General features: G+C 37.2%; 1 protein-coding gene across 1 annotated transcript in view; it reads left to right on the forward strand.

Annotated features, from left to right (window-relative positions):
• Ppm1e (protein phosphatase, Mg2+/Mn2+ dependent 1E) overlaps positions 1–11,361 on the forward strand; it is a 157,585-nt gene extending 146,224 nt beyond the window's left edge. The window contains exons 5-7 of the mRNA XM_003469446.5: positions 83–226; positions 463–556; positions 6,451–11,361. Of these exons, the coding sequence (XP_003469494.2) occupies positions 83–226; positions 463–556; positions 6,451–7,493 (1,281 nt within the window). The 3' untranslated portion in view covers positions 7,494–11,361. The remainder of the gene's footprint in view (positions 1–82; positions 227–462; positions 557–6,450) is intronic.
• Positions 11,362–20,203: the final 8,842 nt, after the last annotated feature.

The raw sequence follows: 20,203 nt of genomic DNA on the forward strand, positions 1-20,203 counted from the left end.
CATAAAAACTTCTATTATCAATTGCTTCTCAGTGAGGTTTTTCTAGTTATTTTCATTAATTCTAGTATTAAACTATTTTCAGAGCTTAAGATGTGGGACCACAGGAGTGGTGACTTTTATCAGAGGCAACATGCTACACGTGGCCTGGGTGGGTGATTCCCAGGTTATGCTCGTGAGAAAGGGCCAAGCTGTTGAACTAATGAAACCACATAAACCAGATAGAGAGGTAAGTATGGTTTTTTTCTATTAAAACATGTCTCAATAAAGTTTTCTAGTTGATTCCTTAGGATTCATTCAATTATTGCTATTAATCTCTGCAACTATGCACACCTTCAAAGGAAGAATATAGAGAACCTTTGCAGGAAGCTAATGAATATTTTTAACTGTTGTTGTTAATTGTCAAAATAGATGAATAAATCTTGAATCCAGTTATTTGCTTCTTTTTATTGCATCACTGTTTAGGATGAAAAGCAGCGAATTGAGGCCCTTGGAGGCTGTGTAGTCTGGTTTGGTGCCTGGAGGGTCAATGGAAGCCTGTCAGTCTCCAGAGCAATAGGTAGGAAAAATAAATTAATTTTGTTTCTCCAAACTGTACTCTTCTAGTGCACTGTCTCACATTAACTCTGAAACATAGGAACCCAAGGTATGATTTATGGTATCAGAATGCTTATTATATGTTTCACATAACAATTGGATAATGCCTCTTTTTCATTATTTAATGATACCTATTTATATGCTTAAATTCCATTATAAAAAGGGAGCCATAACAAGAAATGCCAAATTTACTAGTTCATATGTATTTTTTTTAAATAGAAGCTTCTGTTAGTATATAAATCTCTTTTTCCCTTGGTACTGGGAATTGAACTCAGGACCACCTCATGCTTGTCAGGCAGGCACTGAACCATTGAGCTAAATCCTTGACTCTAAAAATCTCTTTCAACCATAACTACCCTCATTGCATTATTTTTGGCCATATTTGACTTGAATCAGTATTTTCCAGAGAATGGATGGTTCTCCTTATATTTTATCCATATTTTAAAAAATATTTTTACATAATTTAAATGAATTTCAAAATAATATAAATAATGGAATTCATAGGGATCATTGTACTAAAAATTTTTTAAATGAAAACTATTTTCAGAGGTATACTATAGTAATTTGTCAAATAACCCTGGCTTTTGAAGAACCTGCCTCCTTAGGACTTAAATTTTTCAAAAGAAAGTGAAAATCAGTGAAACTATGTAAAACTTAGAGATAAAGTAGCTGACTGGAAAAAATGCAAAGGTATAGGTTCAAAGAGTTGAGCTATTTCTTTTTGTCTTGCTTTGGGCCCTGGGTCTTTATTTTAGGCTTTGTAATTTGCCTTTACTTCCTAGTTTTTAAATGAATAAATCAACATCTGTCTTCATAGGTGATATGAACACATGCTATGATTCTTAATCTTTGCCTTTCTGAAGAAATGGAATAATTGGACCTAAGGTTAGCATGAATAGAGTTCACATCTAATTTCCAAATTTAGTTTATTGTTACCAAAAAGTTTCAGAACAGTAAAAAAAATCTAAAAAGAATGATTTTCTTTCCCCACTGCTCTGAGTTACTCTTTCTTTGGGGAGATGCTGGCAAGCTGTGAAGTGGCCCAAATATGAGCAGCAGAAAGCTCAAAGAGAAATAGCTAAGAGATTCTACACATACCTCCTAACAAATTGATAGCTTTACCTGACACTGAGAGAGTTAACAGGAACTCTGGAGGGAAATTTCTCATTTCTAAAATACATTCTTATATACAGAGGGGGAAGTTTCTCATTGCTAAATATATTCTTATATAAAATTATTTTTGACAACTCTAACTGAAGACCTCTTTTTCTTGATCTCACCTGTCTTTGTCAGAAGACTGAAGATTATCTTTAATGCTTGTTTTAGAACAGAAACTTACTAGAGGATACATCTTTTTCTTCTAAAAATGGAACACAAGGTGAAGCTAAAGCAGAATGTCCTTGAAAAAGTCACAGTCTAAAATAGAAAAGGTTAGCTATGTCATAGAGGAAATGGCTTTTGAGGAAAGGAAATCCCATATAGGAATATAAATACATGGAAGTTGGAAAGAGTGTGGGATGTTAAGAATAGTGACAAACAGAGGAGGCTAGATGAGGGTGAATGCGAGATATCCGTAGGTATAACACAGAAGGTGAGCTAGACTATAAAGCACCCAGTTGGGAGATCATTCAGCAGTCTGTGGATATATTTGTTACAGTGTTAGGGATGGCTAAAAAGGGATCCGGAAGAGGGCCTAACTGATGAGACAAAACAGTCGTGGGGAAGGGGAAAGCTAACTTCCAGGTTTCCGATTTGTCACTGGAAGGATGGAGCATATATATATATATATATATATATATATATATATATATATATATGTGTGTGTGTGTGTGTGTGTGTGTGTGTGTGTGTGTGTGTGTGTATGTATGTATGTATGTATTTTTTTTTTTTTTTTATACTAGGAATTGAACTCAGCAACTTGTGCTTGCCAGGCAGGTGCTTGTGTCACTGAGCTGTATCTTCAGTGCTGGCAGGACATACTTTATATTCTGGGATGACTTGGAAGAGCATATGTAGTTGGAAATACAGATCTGAAGCATAGATGAGAGTTCTAGATTTGAGACAGAGGTTTGAAAGCTCATTCTGTTTTGGCAATACTAGGTAACTGTGAAGCAAAAATAGGCATGGTTACATTGCCCAGGGAAGGTGCGTTTTGTGAAAAAGGCACAGGCTTATTACTTTAGGGAGAATAATACTGTGGATGGACTCTGGATTTGTACTTGACAAGGAGTGGGCCTTGGGAAATCTACTTCACTTCTCAGTGTCTGTTTCCTTCTTGGTAAAGTAGGAACAACAGTGGTACCTAGCTCAGACAATCTTTATATTAAATGGTGCATCACCTGAGCTATACTTTAGGCCATATGGAGCATACAGTGAATGTTAGTGTTATTAAGTGAAGGGAGTCAGCAAAGACAAATCAAGAAACAATCAGAAGCTGAGAAGTGACGGGATATGATGCATATGATGGAAAGAGGCTTTGTAGGAGCAAACAGCCAACAGTGTTGAGTGCTATAGTGGTCAAGTGAAAAATGGGTTTAAAAGAGACATGGAACTTAAAAAATTAGGAAATAAGTTTGGCATGGTGGTGCACACCTGTAATTCCAGCGCTCATGAGGCTGAGGCAGGAAAATCGTTGTAAGTTTGAGACCAGCCTGGGCTACAAAGTGAGCTCAACGGCAGCCTAAACTGCACAGTGAGACCCTGTTTCAAAAAAGACTGGAAGAAAAAAAAAAAGAAAAAGAAATAATTGATGAAACTTGCAAGAAATATTTTAGATTGTGAGATGTGAAAACTACTAATTGGGTTATAGAAAACAACAAGGTCAGGGCTGGGGATTTAGCTCAGCAGCACAAGCACCTGCCTGGCATACATAGGTTATGAGTTCAATCCCCAGTACCAAAAGAAAAAAAAAAAGGAAGAAAGAAAGAAAGACAGACAGACAGACAACAAGGTGATGAAAAAGGCAGGATCACAGGAACAATCATAGATTTAGTTTCCTGGGCAATCTGATTGTGAAAGGAATAAAGGAAATAGTATGATAGATAGAGGAAAGAGTTGATTTGGGAAAAGGTTACTTTTATTGCTTCTGTTTTTTGGATGAGGAAATTTTAGATTTGAGTATTTGTAGGAAAAAGAAAGTAATTAAAGGGAAAACTGAAAATGAGAGCGTAGTCAGAGAAATAGGAAGACATGGCCAACAGCACAGGACAGCTTTGGAAAGGAAAAGAGACACCTCTGAGTTGGGTAAATGGCAGTGGATTTGGTGAATCTCTACACACACACACACACACACACACACACACACACACACACAAATTTTTTTAACTTCAGGGAAGCGTAGGAATCAAGGACATTTGATGAATGATGAAGCTTGGGAGATGAAAAGCTTTTCAATTACTTCTCTGCATAAGCCCTTCAGATTCATTATCCAAAGTTGACAGAAGCATGATGTGTTTCCTAGCACATGGAGAGAGGAGGCTGAACACACAAGGATGTTGCCATTTCTACCATGAAATGGATATTCATGCCCTCCTACCAAATTTGGGGGCGAAATGTCATGAATTTGACACCAACAGTACAGCAGGTGAAAAGCCAGAATTTTGGCAGCATTTTCTCTGTGCAAATCTTTATATGTTCTGTTCCAAAGTAACAGTTGCAGTAGTCTTTTAATTGTAGCACTAAAACAAGACTTTTGGGAACAGTATGACTCAGATCACATTTATTTTTAGAAGTGGAATTAAACAAATACTGATAATTCAGTCAGGTAGAGTGGGAAATTAAGTGGATTGATGGAAAATACAATCCCATGATTGGAAGTTTTAATTAACAGGGTATTGGGAGGCATCATAATAAAGAAGTGAAGTTCATGAAATCAAAACCATGCTTGAGGAAGATGGTTTTGACTATTATAAGAAATAGTGCATGAATGGAAGACAGCATAGCTGAGTAAGAGGAGGGAGTCATACATTTGAGAACAGGAGTGGAGCTGAGGACTTTAAGGTGACTAATATCTCACCTTACAGATATACTAACCTAAGTAATTCTATTAAGGAACTATTGTGTTTTGTTTTGTTTTGTTTTTGAGACAGGGTCTCACTATGCAGTTCTGGGTGGCCTTGAAGTCACTATCCTAAGCCAGTTTTGAACTCACAGTGATCTTATCTTATCCCAAATACTAGGATTACAGGTGTGAACCCCCACACCTGGCTAACATATTTTTGTTTTTTGTTTTGGTCTTTTCTGGTAGACAGTCACACAACCTACTGGATAGGTAGTATATATTGCCCAGAAGAGTGATCCATAGGGGTCCTATTGAAACTTCCAGGCCTATCTAGGGATTAAATAGGTGTGAAATGTTGTAAAGATGTTTCTTGGACAAAAGAGAACCTAGAACAGATAACAGAAATAATGATTATAGAGCCATATAACTTAGTTTATCTTCATTTATCTTCCCCTAGTCAAAAGTTCCTTTTAGTACAATGGAAAAAACAGTCATTAATGACAGTTGTGTAGCTAACAAGCTAGGATTTAGAGCCAGGCAGTCTGACAGCAGTGCTGATATCCTTAACCACTACCAACTAGGTTCCTTCCAGCTACTTAAAGGAAAACAATGAAAGCAAACAGTGAATGCGTCCTGTAACGTTCTAGATTTGAATGTTCCCAAGGCACTGCAGGTAATCAATTATCTCAGTAAGTGGTGACAGAAACCTAGCTCAGTGTGGGCCCAGGGTCTCCAGTCTCTATTATACACCACTCCCTAACAGTGGCCTGTCTTTGCTTATGTTGTTCCCCCAAGTGAAGGAACTCTGCCTAGTTGCTACCTTACACTTCAAGACTAGGCTCAAATGTGATTCTCTGAGTAAAGGAATTAAGCAAGAAGAGAAAGGTCCAGGAGGGCTTTAGGGGTTCTCACAGTTGTTAATGAATGAGCAGATGAGTAGTAAGGACAGAAGAGGCATTAATCAGAGACATAGGAAGAAATGAAGAACATGGTAATAATTTCTAAAGACAAAAGAAAAATGGTCATATATATTTTGTCTCTAGAAGTTAAAATAAATCAGCATTAAAAGAAAGCCAAGCAGATTAGGGCCTAAAAGACCTGCATTCTAGTTCCCTATATGAAGCCTTGGATAAGCCACAAATTTTCTTGGCTTGAGGGAGTTGCAACTGATATTTTAAATTCCTTAGGAATGCAAACCTTCCTCTGTGCTTGCAATATGAAGCTATTTAGTGATTTCTAAATAAGGATAGAACAAAAATTGTTTAATGAAGAAAACAATCAGAACTTCTAGTTTTTTTCAAGAGGATTTGTACTCAAATTGCAATTAAATAAAATCTAACCACTATGTAGGGCCAAATTTTTTAGTACATCAACAAATTTAGATCTACCCTACTTGTAGTCATACTCAGCAAAGCCTAAATGATAGCCAGAGGCACAAGCTTCACAGTACATGCTAGGCAAAAAACTTAGCCCAATGATTGGTAATTGTTCAACTGGAATTAAGACATAAGCAACAGCTACTTAACAGAAAACTTAAAAACATTTTATCTGAAATTACAATCTATCTCATGTCATTGGATATAAATTTTTTTTCTTTTATGCTACTGGATACTGAACCCAGGGGCCTTTGCACTGAGCCTTTAAAAAAATAATTTTTAAAAAATGTTTAGACAGGATCTCACTAAATTGCTTAATTTCCCCAGGCTGAACTTGAATTTACAGTCTTCCTGCCTCAGCTTCCCAGACTATTGTGATTATAGGTTTGTACCATCATTTCTGGGTTGGCCATAAACATTCTAAGCATTCAAGCAAACCAAAGTCTGCCTTCTGATCTCTCTACTTTCAAATTCCCACAGGAGATGCTGAACATAAGCCATATATCTGTGGAGATGCAGATTCTGCCTCTACTGTCTTGGATGGGACTGAAGACTACCTCATTCTGGCCTGTGATGGCTTCTATGATACTGTGAACCCTGATGAGGCAGTGAAAGTTGTGTCTGATCACTTGAAAGAAAACAATGGAGACAGCAGTATGGTCGCCCACAAATTAGTGGCATCGGCTCGCGATGCTGGGTCAAGTGATAACATCACTGTTATTGTGGTATTCCTGAGGGACATGAATAAAGCTGTAAATGTTAGTGAGGAATCAGATTGGACAGAGAACTCTTTTCAAGGAGGGCAAGAAGATGGTGGGGATGATAAGGAGAATCATGGAGAATGCAAACGCCCTTGGCCTCAGCACCAGTGCTCAGCACCAGCCGATCTAGGCTATGATGGGCGTGTGGATTCATTCACTGATAGCACCAGCCTCAGCCCAGGGTCCCATATCAACGTGCTGGAAGATCCAGGCTACCTAGATCTCACACAATTAGAAGCAAGCAAACCTCACAGTGCTCAGTTTTTGCCACCAGTTGAAATGTTTGGTCCTGGTGAACCAAAGAAAGCCAATCTCAATAATGAGCTAATGATGGAGGAAAAATCAGTTCAATCATCATTGCATGCATGGAGTGGTGCTGGAGAGTTTTCTGCTTCTTTTAATTTGGGTTCCACAGGGCAGCAGATATACAGAATGGAGACTTTGTCTCCTGTCTGTTCTGGGTTAGAAAATAAACCATCCAAATCTCTGGCGAAAAGAATTTATAGATTCTATCATCCATGCTATTACTACTCCAAGAGGTGGCAAAAGTTTTATTCATTTTTCTCTGCTCAAGAGCCTTCCCACAAAATAGGCATTAACCTAACTTCAGTTATTCGAAGTGGGAAGAAAAATAGGATGGTAAGAAGTTCTGTCCCATGGAGGGAAAATGGCTGGAAAGGGTACAGAGACAACACAATAAAGAAAACCATAAAGAGTAATGATATTCCATGCCCAGATGTTTTCAGAAGTTGTAAAATATAATACTTTTTCATTAAAGTAGGCTAGCTAGGTCTCCCTCAATTAAAGTCACCACTATCAGAGTAGAAACAAGGTAGACATTTCTAAAACACATGTACTTCATTATGAATCCATGGTTGGCTCAATTCTTAAATGTAAATAGATCTCTAGGAAACTCAAAATAGTGTTTCAAATTTTAAAAAAAGTATTGGCAGTTTCACTAGCAAAATTATACAACTGATCCCTGCGATGTGTCTCTAAACCTGCCCCCAACCCCTGCCACCATCCTTTCACGTCACTAGTGGAAGCTTGAATTATTTCAGTCAGGACGTATAGTGTTGAAATCTGGTCTGATGTGCCTCATATATCTACAGAAAAATCAATGAAGAATTTAATTGGGAAACATCTCTCAAGATCTTGGGGTCTGTGAAAGATCCCTCTCACTCCTTTTGGGTAGATAAAAGACTAAAAGCCATAGGGTTTTAGCTGGTAATAATGAAAGTAGAAAGCTAATGTAGAGGTGTTATTTTTTCAGACTTGTGAGGCAAGATATAGTCAAAATTTACAGATTTTTTTTTTCCTGTAACATAATACTATGAACATTTTTTGAATTAAAAATGTTTCTTAGGGCTGTAGTTATTTGGGAGTTTCATATATGTCATGGTGCTTTTGGTGGAATTTTTTTGTCATTTTAGAAAACCACTGTTTTAATCTATGATGCTAATGTGTTTTTCACTGTACCTTCATCTCAGGAATAAAACTGGTTTAACAGAGATGATGTCAGGTACAAATATAAAAGAATCAAAATGCCATTTATAAAAGAAAGCTACTCAGCATTTGTATATTTTCTACTTTTTTTTTTAAGTTCACAGACAGAATGGGCATATACAACTATAACATAAAGTGGCTTTGAAGATTTAAAAATGCTAGTTTCAACTTCTCTAAAACTGTTTTCCCCAAGGGGATGAAGTAACTGGTATGAAAGAGACTGAAAATACTGCCTAAAGTGAACCAAAAGGCCAAGTGCAAAGGACAATGCAGATTACCAAGAGCCAGGTCTGTTCAGTTTTAACTGGAAGACAAGCCAGTCCTGCTACAGGCAAATTCAGACTGTAGAAACAGGATGTATAATTTTCATTTCAATATTTGTATTTCATAGTTTAAAATCATCTGGTTTTTGCTATTTCTACCATTTCAAGCCAGAAGCATATCTTCAACTAAAAACAGCAAGTAAACTATCATTCAGCGAAGCAGCCTTGATTCTGAGAATCACGAATGTCTCCATGTCACCCTTCCCTAGCCAATGGTGGCCCCACTGCACTGATCGCTCACAGTCAGATGCACTCAGTGCTCTTGCTGACAAATGACCACTGCCTAGTCATGTTTTTTACATGATAGTATAATTACCTTCAGTTCCCTGGACAGAGCAGGGTTATAATTCTTGAGTTTTTAAGATAAAGATGACTGCAGCATATTACAGGTGCCAGTATAGCTATATCAAGTAATTTTTAAACAAAGCTTTTAACAACAATCTGATTGTTAATCTACAGATTTTATTTTTTAAAATTTGGATGTAAGTAGAGATTTTCAGTGTTTTTCTCTTGACTTTGAAGTCATTCATTTTTTTCCTCAAGTCTTGTGACAGAGATGAAAGAGTAAACATGACTCCAACTATAGTATTAGACAACTTTTTTCATTGTTATGATTCTTTGCCCTATGCATGGGCCTCACTCATATCTGTCATTTTCTGAAGCCTAGATCTTGTTGACAACCCTTCCGATGCAGTGTCAGTTTCAACTCAAGTTATCTAAAGAAACAAGAAAACAAAGGCAGCAGAATATTGGTACATATTATAGTCCAAAACTCTTAGCTAAGTAAAAAACTAAATTTTCCATAATTGTCTGCTGATAATGCTTTTGATCAGAATAAAGGTGAAAGGAAAGAAGCTGCAAATGGTAAGATTTTTCAGTAGGGAAAAAATGGCTGGATGAAACTAGGACAAACACAGACCCATTTTTAAGGGTATGGGATGTGTAGGTCTGACTATATAGCAGTGTTAACTCCATGTCTCATTTTCTCTAGGAAATAGAATAGTTCTCAATATTGTAAAAAAATAGCAACTATTCATTTGTTCACAACATGCATATTTATAGGGTAGTTAGGTACCATTTGTAAGGTAAGTCCTTTAAAATTCTATAATAAATATTAAGATAGTGGTTATTGGTCTGATACATGCTGCTCATGGTTCTATAAACTAGATAAAAAGCAGTGCTTTGTGAAATGCAGTGTTATATTTTAATGCCACTGGTGATAGAAAGTAGTTCCCTTCCATTCAAATCCTGTGCCCTTAATTTGCTGCTTGCTGACGTAAGCAATAAGTAACCCTTTAACTAATGGTATCTATACATTATTGTAACTTGTATTTAATGATGGTGTATCTGGTGATTGTACAAATAGACAGATATAAAAGTATATATTACATATTAACTTAATGCTGAGGTATAATCTGTGAATTATGTGTTTCGTACTTTTACTCATTGTGTAATTTAGTGGTGGTGAAAGTTCTACACTCAGTCCTTGAAGAGGGGCAGTCTCCCTTTTTCAATTTAACATGAACTGCATCAATTTGTCTGCCTGCTAACCAAGTTTTGTTAGAATAGGAAATAGTAAAATATAAACAAGAAAGTATAGTATTGGTTAGGGAAACAGACTTCACGTCACCAAATGAAGTTATTACAAATTCCTTGTACATTCACTGTGAGTTTCAAAGGGAGTCACTCCCTACCTTAAAAGTTTCCTTTTTTCACTTTCTAGACATGTACTTTTGAGGGCCATCTGAGGTTAGGCAACATTACAGCACCAAATACTGGGGCTATTAATCCCATTAGGTCTGTACTACAAGAGGTCAGTTAGAAACACACATGTATATACCTTTTCTTTACCTAGAAGTGCCATCCATTGTCCTTGAAGAATACAATTAAAGTTCCTGTTGCATTTAACTAGGAGAATTCTTGAAGGTAACATCTTTCCCAAGGACAGTATCAATGTCAACAATAAGTCAACTCTGACCATATTTATAGTGGTATAGTATCAACACTGCATTTTCAGGACAATCACACTCCATTGCTGTAACACTGTGCCAGTAATAAGTGCAACATCAGTGGGCAGATGAAAATGATGCATGAGGAGTTCTGTGTTTACAGATCAACTGCTGTGGTTCAAGTACTTCCTTCCATATCAGAGACTCGGTGAGGTAGTGAGAAAATGATCCAAATTTTTTAAACAATTTGTTCATTCAATGACCATTCTCACTTAAGCAAGGCCATAAAAGGGGAAACTATAAGTTTTGTTCACACCTTAATTTCAGATTTTTAAGTCATGAATTAGCAAAAAAATGGTTTTTTCACCTTTGAAAAAGATTAAATGTTTTTCAAAACAAAATGATCGCCAGTATTACAACGTAAGGCATATTAAAGAGCCTGTTAAAGAATTGTTACTTCCTCCAGCAGCATTTTATCTATCTCAAAGATGATTTATGGTACTAATTAGAAATTATCAAATAAGATAGGAATCTCCGGAGTGACACACCAGTTGCTAATGAAAAGGAAATGCTTGAACTTTGATGTATTAGATAATCTAGATACATCACTGTAAACTATGCAGGTGCTCTTTGGTGAGACAGGCTTTCTCTTGTTTATGACATTTCTCTGCAATGAATTCTCTATGGAGTGAAGAGAGTGAACATTTCTTACCAAGTAAATTTACAAACCTGCTCTACAGATCACCTTTGAGTTCAGTTGTAATCATATTTTATTTATTAAGCTGTTCATTCAAGTAAGGAGTATGTTGAAATTTTGCCAATCTTAATAAAACCCAGCAATTTAAAAACCAATTGTCTTTGTCTTTTTCTTTAAGAGAACACTGTTATTTAGTGCTTAAAATTAGGCAGATTCTCTCAGAAATGCAAAGAAAATTCCAAGATGATAGTTTTCTTTAGTTTTACCTAGGAACTTTGTGTGTGTGTGTGTGTGTGTGTGTGTGTGTGTGTGTGTGTGTGTGGTAACAAGGGTTTTACAGGCAAGGCAAGTGCTCTGCTACTGAGCTATATCCCCAACCACCTTCTAAAATTTTGTCAAACCTCACTAAAATGCCCAGATTATCCCTGAAGCTGGGATCCTTCTGCCTCAGCCTCCTGAGTGGCTGCATTTAGTCACAAAGTGTCACACCTGGCAAGTAGGAACATTTAATGAAGAAAATGTGCTTAGTGCTTTTATAACAATTACTGCCCCTCAGAAAAAGAGATGTTTTGGGCCAAGGATTTAGCTCTGTGGCATAAGCACCTGCCTGGCAAGTGTGAGGTCGTGAGTTCAATCTCCAGTACCAAAAAAAAAAAAAAAAAGAAAGAAAACAAGATATTTCATCTTACACATGTTCTCCCCACTGACTTAACCAGGGGAAAAGGAATGAGAGAAGAGTTAGTATCTAAAATAGAAAAGAAACAGGACCTACCTCACACCTCCCGAGAACTTAATTCCTACAACTCTAAATCCAACCACTCAAGTCTTTCCTTCCAATCACTTTTCCTGTTTAGTTTGAAAAGGAGAGGTGAATTGTGCAAGCCTTTGGAGGATTGCTCTTGAGGGAGTAATAGGGGACAGAAAAGTGGTGTAAGAAGTAAGACAAGATGCCTGCATCCAAAGGAATGGGAGGTAAACCGCATTATCCATTCTTGCCATTAAGATCTTTTAGCTCACTCTCAATGATGGTAAATTTAAATTCCCTAAATTCAGTTTTTAACATGAATTAATAGAAAAGCACCTTTAAGTAAGTGTTTACCTTTGAAAACAATCCTTAAAATTTAATATTTAGTTCAAAATTTAGTATTTACTTTCAGAAGCAATAGCACACAAGATGATTTAAGTGAGCCATTAGGTATAAAAAAAATCATTTGAACTTGGCAGAAATTTACCAATATCAAATTACTGAAAATCACTATTGTGGGTACCATGTGTAGCTTAGTGATGTAACACTTGTCTAGCATGCATGAGGTCCTGGGTTTGACCCCTGGCCAAAAAAATTAAAGGTAGATGGATGGATAAGGTGTTATTTATTGAAATAGTGTCTATGAGGTCCTCACGGGCCTTGAACTCCAAATACTACTGTTTCATCTTTCAAAATGATGCCTTTACAGGTATGTACCACCATATCTTGGCTTCATTTTCCTTTTTGATTACAAGGCTGTACCCTGCAGGGTTTTTTTTTTTTTTTTTTTTCAGCTGGACACTGAGTCCAGGGCTTCAGCATGTTCCACAGACTGTACCACTAACTCACCAGTTACTTTAACAGCAATCAGTAAAGAACATTTCTGTTGTGCTTTAGGAAATCTATTTTTAGTTGGCCTTGGAAGAGCTTTTCTTACTTATATTTCAAACAAGTTAGGCTGAGACCCCAAACTTCAACAACAAAGTGCTTTTCCACAGACCACTGGGTTTAGCATACCTCTATGCTGTAGGATGCTACCCCAGTGATTAGACCTCTAGGGAAGATGTGCCATCCCTTCATGCTACAAACAGAGCCCTTCACACAGAGGTTCTGACTTTCTGATCCTGGTTTTGGACCAGAGAAATCAATGTGAAAATCTGTCAGAAGTGACAAACATTTGGAGAAGTCATTTTTCAAGTAACCAGAGTTTGACCAAAGATGAAAAAGCCCTTGCTAGTCCCAGTACTGTAATGTGATAGGCTGAAGATGGGGGCAGACAGTTAAGCCAAGCACAGCCACTAGGGCCTCACCAGGTCACATGGTACTGACAGAGCAGGAAACTAAGTATACAAAGCAGTCCTCCAGGTGCACCTTAGGGACACTACATGTTGCAGGACCTGGCAGAAGACTCTGGCTCAGAAGAGCTCCACTGAACAGGAATGGAAGGAAGACAGAGGTTTAGAAACAGAGCAGCCCCCTCGATTTATGTCCCAAACTGCAGAGTGGCTGATATTACCATTTGCCATTTAGCCCCACTGGACAGAGTTTTAAAACTTCTATAAATCTAGACTATGAAGCATGTATTTACTGACTGATGTGAGACGCATAGAATGAGAAATTTTAAAATATGGCCATGTAAAGAATAAAATGAATATGCAAAGAAGAAAACAGGTCTTGGGAGTTTTCTGTTTTCCAAACTTTTTATACTTATAATTTGAAAGTAAAGATAAAATCATAAAATAGTTTTTTTTTAAGTATGGCTTTAAAATTAGTCTCTAATAGTATATACATATTAATGACTTATCAACTTACAGTATGACCAAAAATTGCATATTTTTTCATTAATTTTTATAAGACTATTACAGAAAATATAAAATGACAATTTTATCAAGCTTATCCAATTGAAGAGTTGACTGGTTGAAATGACACTTGCTCAAGTGACACTTGGGGTAAACAAGTAACTTAGAAAAAATAGTACTCTGCTCTGTGAGATGCAGAGCTAAAAGAAACACTGCTACTACTCTTACAATGAAAGTGAGCTAGATTAAATGCAAATTATGACTTTAAAAAGAACACTGAAAAGCCAAAATTGAACAGTGGCTAAATAAAGTTGAGCATAACAGGCTTCTACAGGGGAAAGGGAACACTAGCACATTCAGCTAAAATGACGTCAGTGAAGGGACAGTATGGGCTGGAAGTATAACATGGGGTAGGGAAGTGTGACAGAAATTGCTAGAGTCTGCATCCTCTTGCAGACTTTTTCTACACAATCTCTACCAAGGGCTCACAGAAAAGAGTGGAAAGAACTCTTAGGTACCGCTGTGGGGAAGGTTCAGGAGAGGTACCCAGCATCCTTGGAGAAAGGTACAGAAAGTCAACCTGATCTATGGAAAAGAAGGTATTCCACTTGAGGTAGGAAGGGGGTCCAGAAATACTACTCCCCTCAAGACACCGGTGTCACTGTAGCCAAGGAAGCCAACAGGGAAGAAGAATCCTACCCCCAGGGAAGGGGCAGGAATGTCACTATGTATGCAACTAGCCGGGAAAGGCCAAGTAAACTAAGACACTACCCCCACCCTACCCTGCCAGAATCTAGAGCCATGAACACCAGCCCCAGCCATGTTTCAAACAGCAGCAGAATGTTCTTGGGAGAGGAGCAAGAGAGAACTAAAGGAACAGAGGGGCAAGGTTTAGCTCAGAAGTAAATGTGACCATAGGGTGGGGGGGATCTTGTCCAAGTCACAGGACAATGAAAAGCTCAGGATAGGCACTGTTCGCTCAAACTAGCCACTATCAGCAATACAATAATGTACTGCTGTAGGAACCTGAAATCACTAAAGTTATTCATAGCTACAGCAAGTCTTAAAACAAGCATAACTCTACTAGATTAATACAACCTCTGCAATGAAGGTGTAAGAAGAAAAAAAAATGCATGCTTATTTTTGGGCATTAAGTATCTATTCATCAAAGTGTCTACTGTTCTACATTAGTTGTATTACTTTTAGCAAAATATACAGAGGTATATGAAAAGGCAAAAAACTCTATATAGATGGCAATACTCTATATAGATGAAGCAATCGCCAACACCAAGCATGCACCACCATGGCTGTGTGTGTGTGTGTGTGTGTGTGTGTGTGTGTGTGCGCGCACACACTGGAATGAAACACAGGGCCTCAGGTATGCTAAGCAAGTGCTCTACCACTAAGCTACGTTCCTGGCCTGAGAGATAATTTTCAATAAATATGATTAATATATTAGGGAAAAATTATAGTAACATGTAAGATCATATGGGTGATGTGGGTAGAGAAACAAAGTGTAATAGAAAGGTTAGAAAAGAAAAATACCATAACAGAGATGATTAATGTCTTTGACTGGCTGGATCAGTTTTGTAGGGGTTCAATTAATAAACCTGAAAGTCAACAACAATGGCCCTACTTAGGTTTGGTGGCAAATGACTGTATTCTAAGCTCTGCAAAACACAAATATACACAAAACTTCCTTCGCACCCCAAAACTTTAACTGAACCACAACAGTTAAAAAAAAAAAAAGACAAACAAAAAACTCAGAAAGAGCACACATATAAATGCTATGACAATACCAGTGTAATGTAGGCATAACTAGAATCCTAGAAGGAAAAGAGAAGGGTAATGGGTATAAGCAATAATGGCTCAAACTTTTCCCAAATTAATGATACATGCAAAATCACAGATCCAAGAAACTCAGAGGACAGCAAGCAGAATAAACTGTAAAAACACCACAGCTAAGAAAGAGAAACCTACTCCAAACTTGGCAGTGCTACATATTATTTTCCAGAGAAGACTCATGACTTCAGCATCAGTGTATTGATACCAAGTCAGATACAATTATAGACTGATATCCCAGGTTTAGGGCTGAGTCTTCCATGAGGCTATCCTCACTTCAGACACCAGCTTCAAGCCCAGAGGTTCCCCCTAAGCCACTGCCACTTTTGGATAGCAGCTGGATGCAAGTTTAGGGGTTCCCACCATTCCATTTAGGTTTGTAACCCATTACAATGAATAACACCCAGGAAAGCACTATACTTATGATCACAATTTTATAACAAAAGGATATAAATACAAAGCAGCTGAACGAGAGGCATACAGAGATCTGTGAAGGTTCCAAAAGTGAAGATGCCTTCTCCTCAGTAAGCTACCTTAATAGCATACTCAACTACTGTGATGTAATGCTGTCAACCAGAGAAGCTCCTTCAGGCTTTAATATCCAGAGTTTTGTACTGAAATTTCAATATGCAAGCATGGCTGATTAAGTGGCAATTAGGCTAGTAACCTTATTCTAATCACCTAGCTTGCCCTTCGGGCATGAAGTTCATATTCTGAGTCATTTTGTTAGATCAACTAGGTCCACCATAAATTGATTCTTTTTTTTTTTTTTTTTTTTTTTGGTACGGGGTAAAACTCATGACCTTGTACTTGCCAGGCAGGTGCTTATGCTGCTCAGTTAAATCCCCAGCCCAAATGATTCTTTATTACTTAAGGAATTCCAAATTACAGGGTGTTTCTCAAGAATCCAGAAAGAGGCCAGCCAATCCTATATCACACATGACAACCCCACCCATGGGGATTTAATATCATGGAGAATATTTTATGCTTACATAAGAATCCGTACACTAGTGTTTGTAAGTTTCGTAAACATCCTTAGTCACAACTCTTATGTCTTGCAATGGATAAATAAACAAACAGTGGCATAACTATATAATGTAATACTACTCAACAATCAAAAAGAAATTAAGTCTGATTCACATAAGAGAGATGAAATTTAATTGCATTTTGTTATATGAAGAGCCATATATTTTGTGTTCCATTTATATGACTCTTTGGAAAAGGAAACTAAAAGCAAAGATAATAAATCAGTGATGTCCAGGAATTTGGTGGCAGTGGTATGGGGTGGTGGCAGCTGTGTATAAAAGGCATGACTAGAGAATTTTTAGGACAGCCAAAATGCTCTATATACTATTTGGCACATAACACAACACTTGTCAAAATCCACAGAACCACATACCAGAAAGCTTAAATTTTAATGTATGTAAATTAAGTCAACAAGGATGTGTGTGGGAGGACAGAATGCAGACTACAATGATGTATCTAACAGTATTACAAATGAATCACATAATCATAATAGAGAGGATAGGAAAGGAAGCAATGTTAATTTTCAATCTAGAAACCTAAATAAATCTTAAATCTATTTTGACATTATACTCAAACGGTGATGAGAAAAGTAACTGCAGTACTTGGGTGCAATTTTATGTGCCTGAGGCCCAGCTACTGGAAAGCCTGAAGAAGGATGATCACTTGCACTCAGGAATTCAAATGAGTCTGGGAAACATTTGAAAATCCCATCTCAAGAACGAAATAAAAACCAAACAAACAAACAAAAACCAACCATAGGTAAGCATTAGAATCTGTAATCTAGGTGATAAATTTTTCACACAAGAGTATGGCTCAACATTTCTGAAAGTATCTTTTTTATTTTTTAACCAGGATTGAACAAGTAAGTAAATACACTGTAACTAAGATAGGTTTGTCCCCATTAGATATTTCAAATAAGAAAAAAGGCTAGAATGAGCCCTGAAGAGCTGTAGTGATGTAGGTATCAACATAGAATCACAGAATTTCTTTAAAAACAAAGTTTTATATACTCACTGACACAGAAATACATATAAATGTATAATTTGCATGAACAGGCAATCATCTACTGACTAAAACAGACTAGAAGCAGTGATGTTCTAGTAACAATCAGCACATTAGCACTCAGATCTTTGTTCCCAAATACTATTCTCCAATAAAAGGAACCACGGGAAATAGTTGATCCCATGCTCAGGGCAGGGCAAACTTAAGGTGAGCTTGGAGCAACCTCTGGGGAGGGAGGGAGGGAGGGAGGGAAGGAAGGAAGGAAGGAGAGAGGGAACAAAATAAGGAGAAACTTAAAATATAGAACAAATAAAACAAAAAAATTCAAAAACAAAAACCAAGAAAAGGATCTATCAAAAGGACACTGAAACCAAACTGAAAAGATCTTCTAATGGCCAAAACTGAAACAAGCCAAAAAATTATAGCACTAGATCATAATTCAAAGAATAAAGCATCTGCTCCTTACAGAAGTCTAAAAAAATACAGACCTAATTAGGGAACCAGAAAAGTACCATTAGAGAAAGGAGGCAAGGGGAAGGGAATGAAAGAAAATTAAGATGTGTCAAGTGCACGTACCAACTCTCCAGAATGATAATCATGTACCGTAAACAGGTACTAACAAAAATTTTTAAAAAGCTATCATAAAAAAAAGAGAAAGAAAAAAAAAAGAAAAGTACCATTAGAATACTGCAGTAATAATCACTATGGACAAAATCTACTAATGAGTGCAAAACTTAATGGGTAAGAGTTGAGTAGAAACAGGTACCTGCAATGTTCCAAGTATCTGTTTCAAATACTATAGAGAATCCTAGCAGACATCACTTTAACCAATTAATAAAGGTTAACACTGCCAATAATAAATGTCAACATCATACGCCCCTTGACACGATGCCCAGAGAAGGGCACACTTCCTCCACTGTAGCCTTATCAATACACCATCTCCTCAAATGAATATGAGCAAGCACCTGACAAATCAAATGGAAGAGCATTCTCTAAAATAAATCGGTCCTTTAAAGAGAAAATCACAGTTAAGAAAGCGAGAAAAAATTGTGGAACCATCATAGACTACAGCATACTAAGGAAGACATAACAAAATGCAATGTGGAAGCCTTGACCTGAGTCCTAGAATGGGAAAAGGCCTGTAGTGAAACAACTGGTGGAACCTGGGTAACAGAACTGCAACCAAGATTAAGATGTTAATTTTGCTCATTGTTCCAAACTTATGTAAGGTATTTTAAAAAGGAGAAGCTGGGCAAAGTGTGTAAGGAAATTCTCACAATTTTTCCAATTCCTGCAAATCTAAAATCATCTTAAAATAAAAGTTAAAAAATAGGACAGTCTTTAGGGTTTTAATTACTAGGTACAAAAACATTGCGTTTGATTCCTGTGTGATGTGCTGTAAAAGCACTACACTAGCAATCCATCCCATCCCCATTCTGAAACTTCAAAGAGAGGAGAGTCAGATGATTTCCCTAAAGCTCAGGTTCATCTGCCAAAGGATAAGGATACACAATTCATCCATCTAAAATGTTTCTGAAAGATTCAATGACTGAAGTGGTAAGTTGTCCACAGATTATATGTTTGTCCCCAACACAAATATTACCACTATGCTTTAGGCCTAAGAGAAACCAATTAAGGGCTGGCAGTGTAGTTCAATGGTAGAGCTTTTGCCTAGCACACTGGAAGCTCTGGGTTCAACTCCCATCATGGAAAACAACAATAAACTATAAAAAATAAATTTTGTAAGATTAAGATAAAAACATTTGAGAAGAAACTAGATATTTCAGCAGAAAAGGGGGTAAGGAGGAAACAGTGAATACTACTATTAGCGCACACAGGAGTGGCAAGCAAAGTAGAGCAAGGGATTCTTTCTCTTGCCTCTTTCTTCTCACTGTTACCTGAAATCTAGCATAGCCAAAGTAAGCATGCTGCCTCAAGCAAGACAGATAGCACCAGAGTATTTGCCCTCACTAAAGAAATGGGTACACTACCGGCAGCCTATCTACTCCAGAGACTGAGGCAGGAAGATCACTGGAATCCAGAAGTTTGAGGCCAACCTTAGCAATTTAGGACTGTTTTTAAAAGAACTGGGTACAGACTTCATATGTAGGTTGAGTAGAAGCCAGGGGAAGAATTGTATTTTCCAAAGACTCCACTACTAAAACTTAACAAGTATCCACTACGGTCAGGCATAGTGGCAGATGCCTGTAATCTCAGCATTTAGGAGGCCAAGACAGGAGGATCACTGTTAGTTTGAGGGCAATCTGGGCTACAAATTAAATCCAAGATTGCCTTCAACTGCACAGTGAAACCTTGTCTCAAAAACACAAAAGAAAAAAAAAAAAAGTTATCATCTATGTTTCTTCATAGATGATAACTTTTTTGGTCTTTGGAGTTTTGTTATGATCATACAATGACTAGGATAGAAGTTGCCCATTGCCCCTCTTTACAAAATGATCTTGTCCATAAAACTAAACAGGCACATGCAGTAGAACAGAAAAAAAGAAGTTTCTAGTCCGCATTTTTTTTTTATTTTGAAGAGAAACAAGGTACTCCCCATTTTTAATAAACTTCAGAGGCATA

The sequence above is a fragment of the Cavia porcellus genome, unplaced genomic scaffold, assembly GCF_034190915.1.
Source record: "Cavia porcellus strain 051 isolate PalLab524CR breed Dunkin Hartley unplaced genomic scaffold, mCavPor4.1 scaffold_6, whole genome shotgun sequence".
Lineage (NCBI taxonomy): Eukaryota > Metazoa > Chordata > Mammalia > Rodentia > Caviidae > Cavia > Cavia porcellus.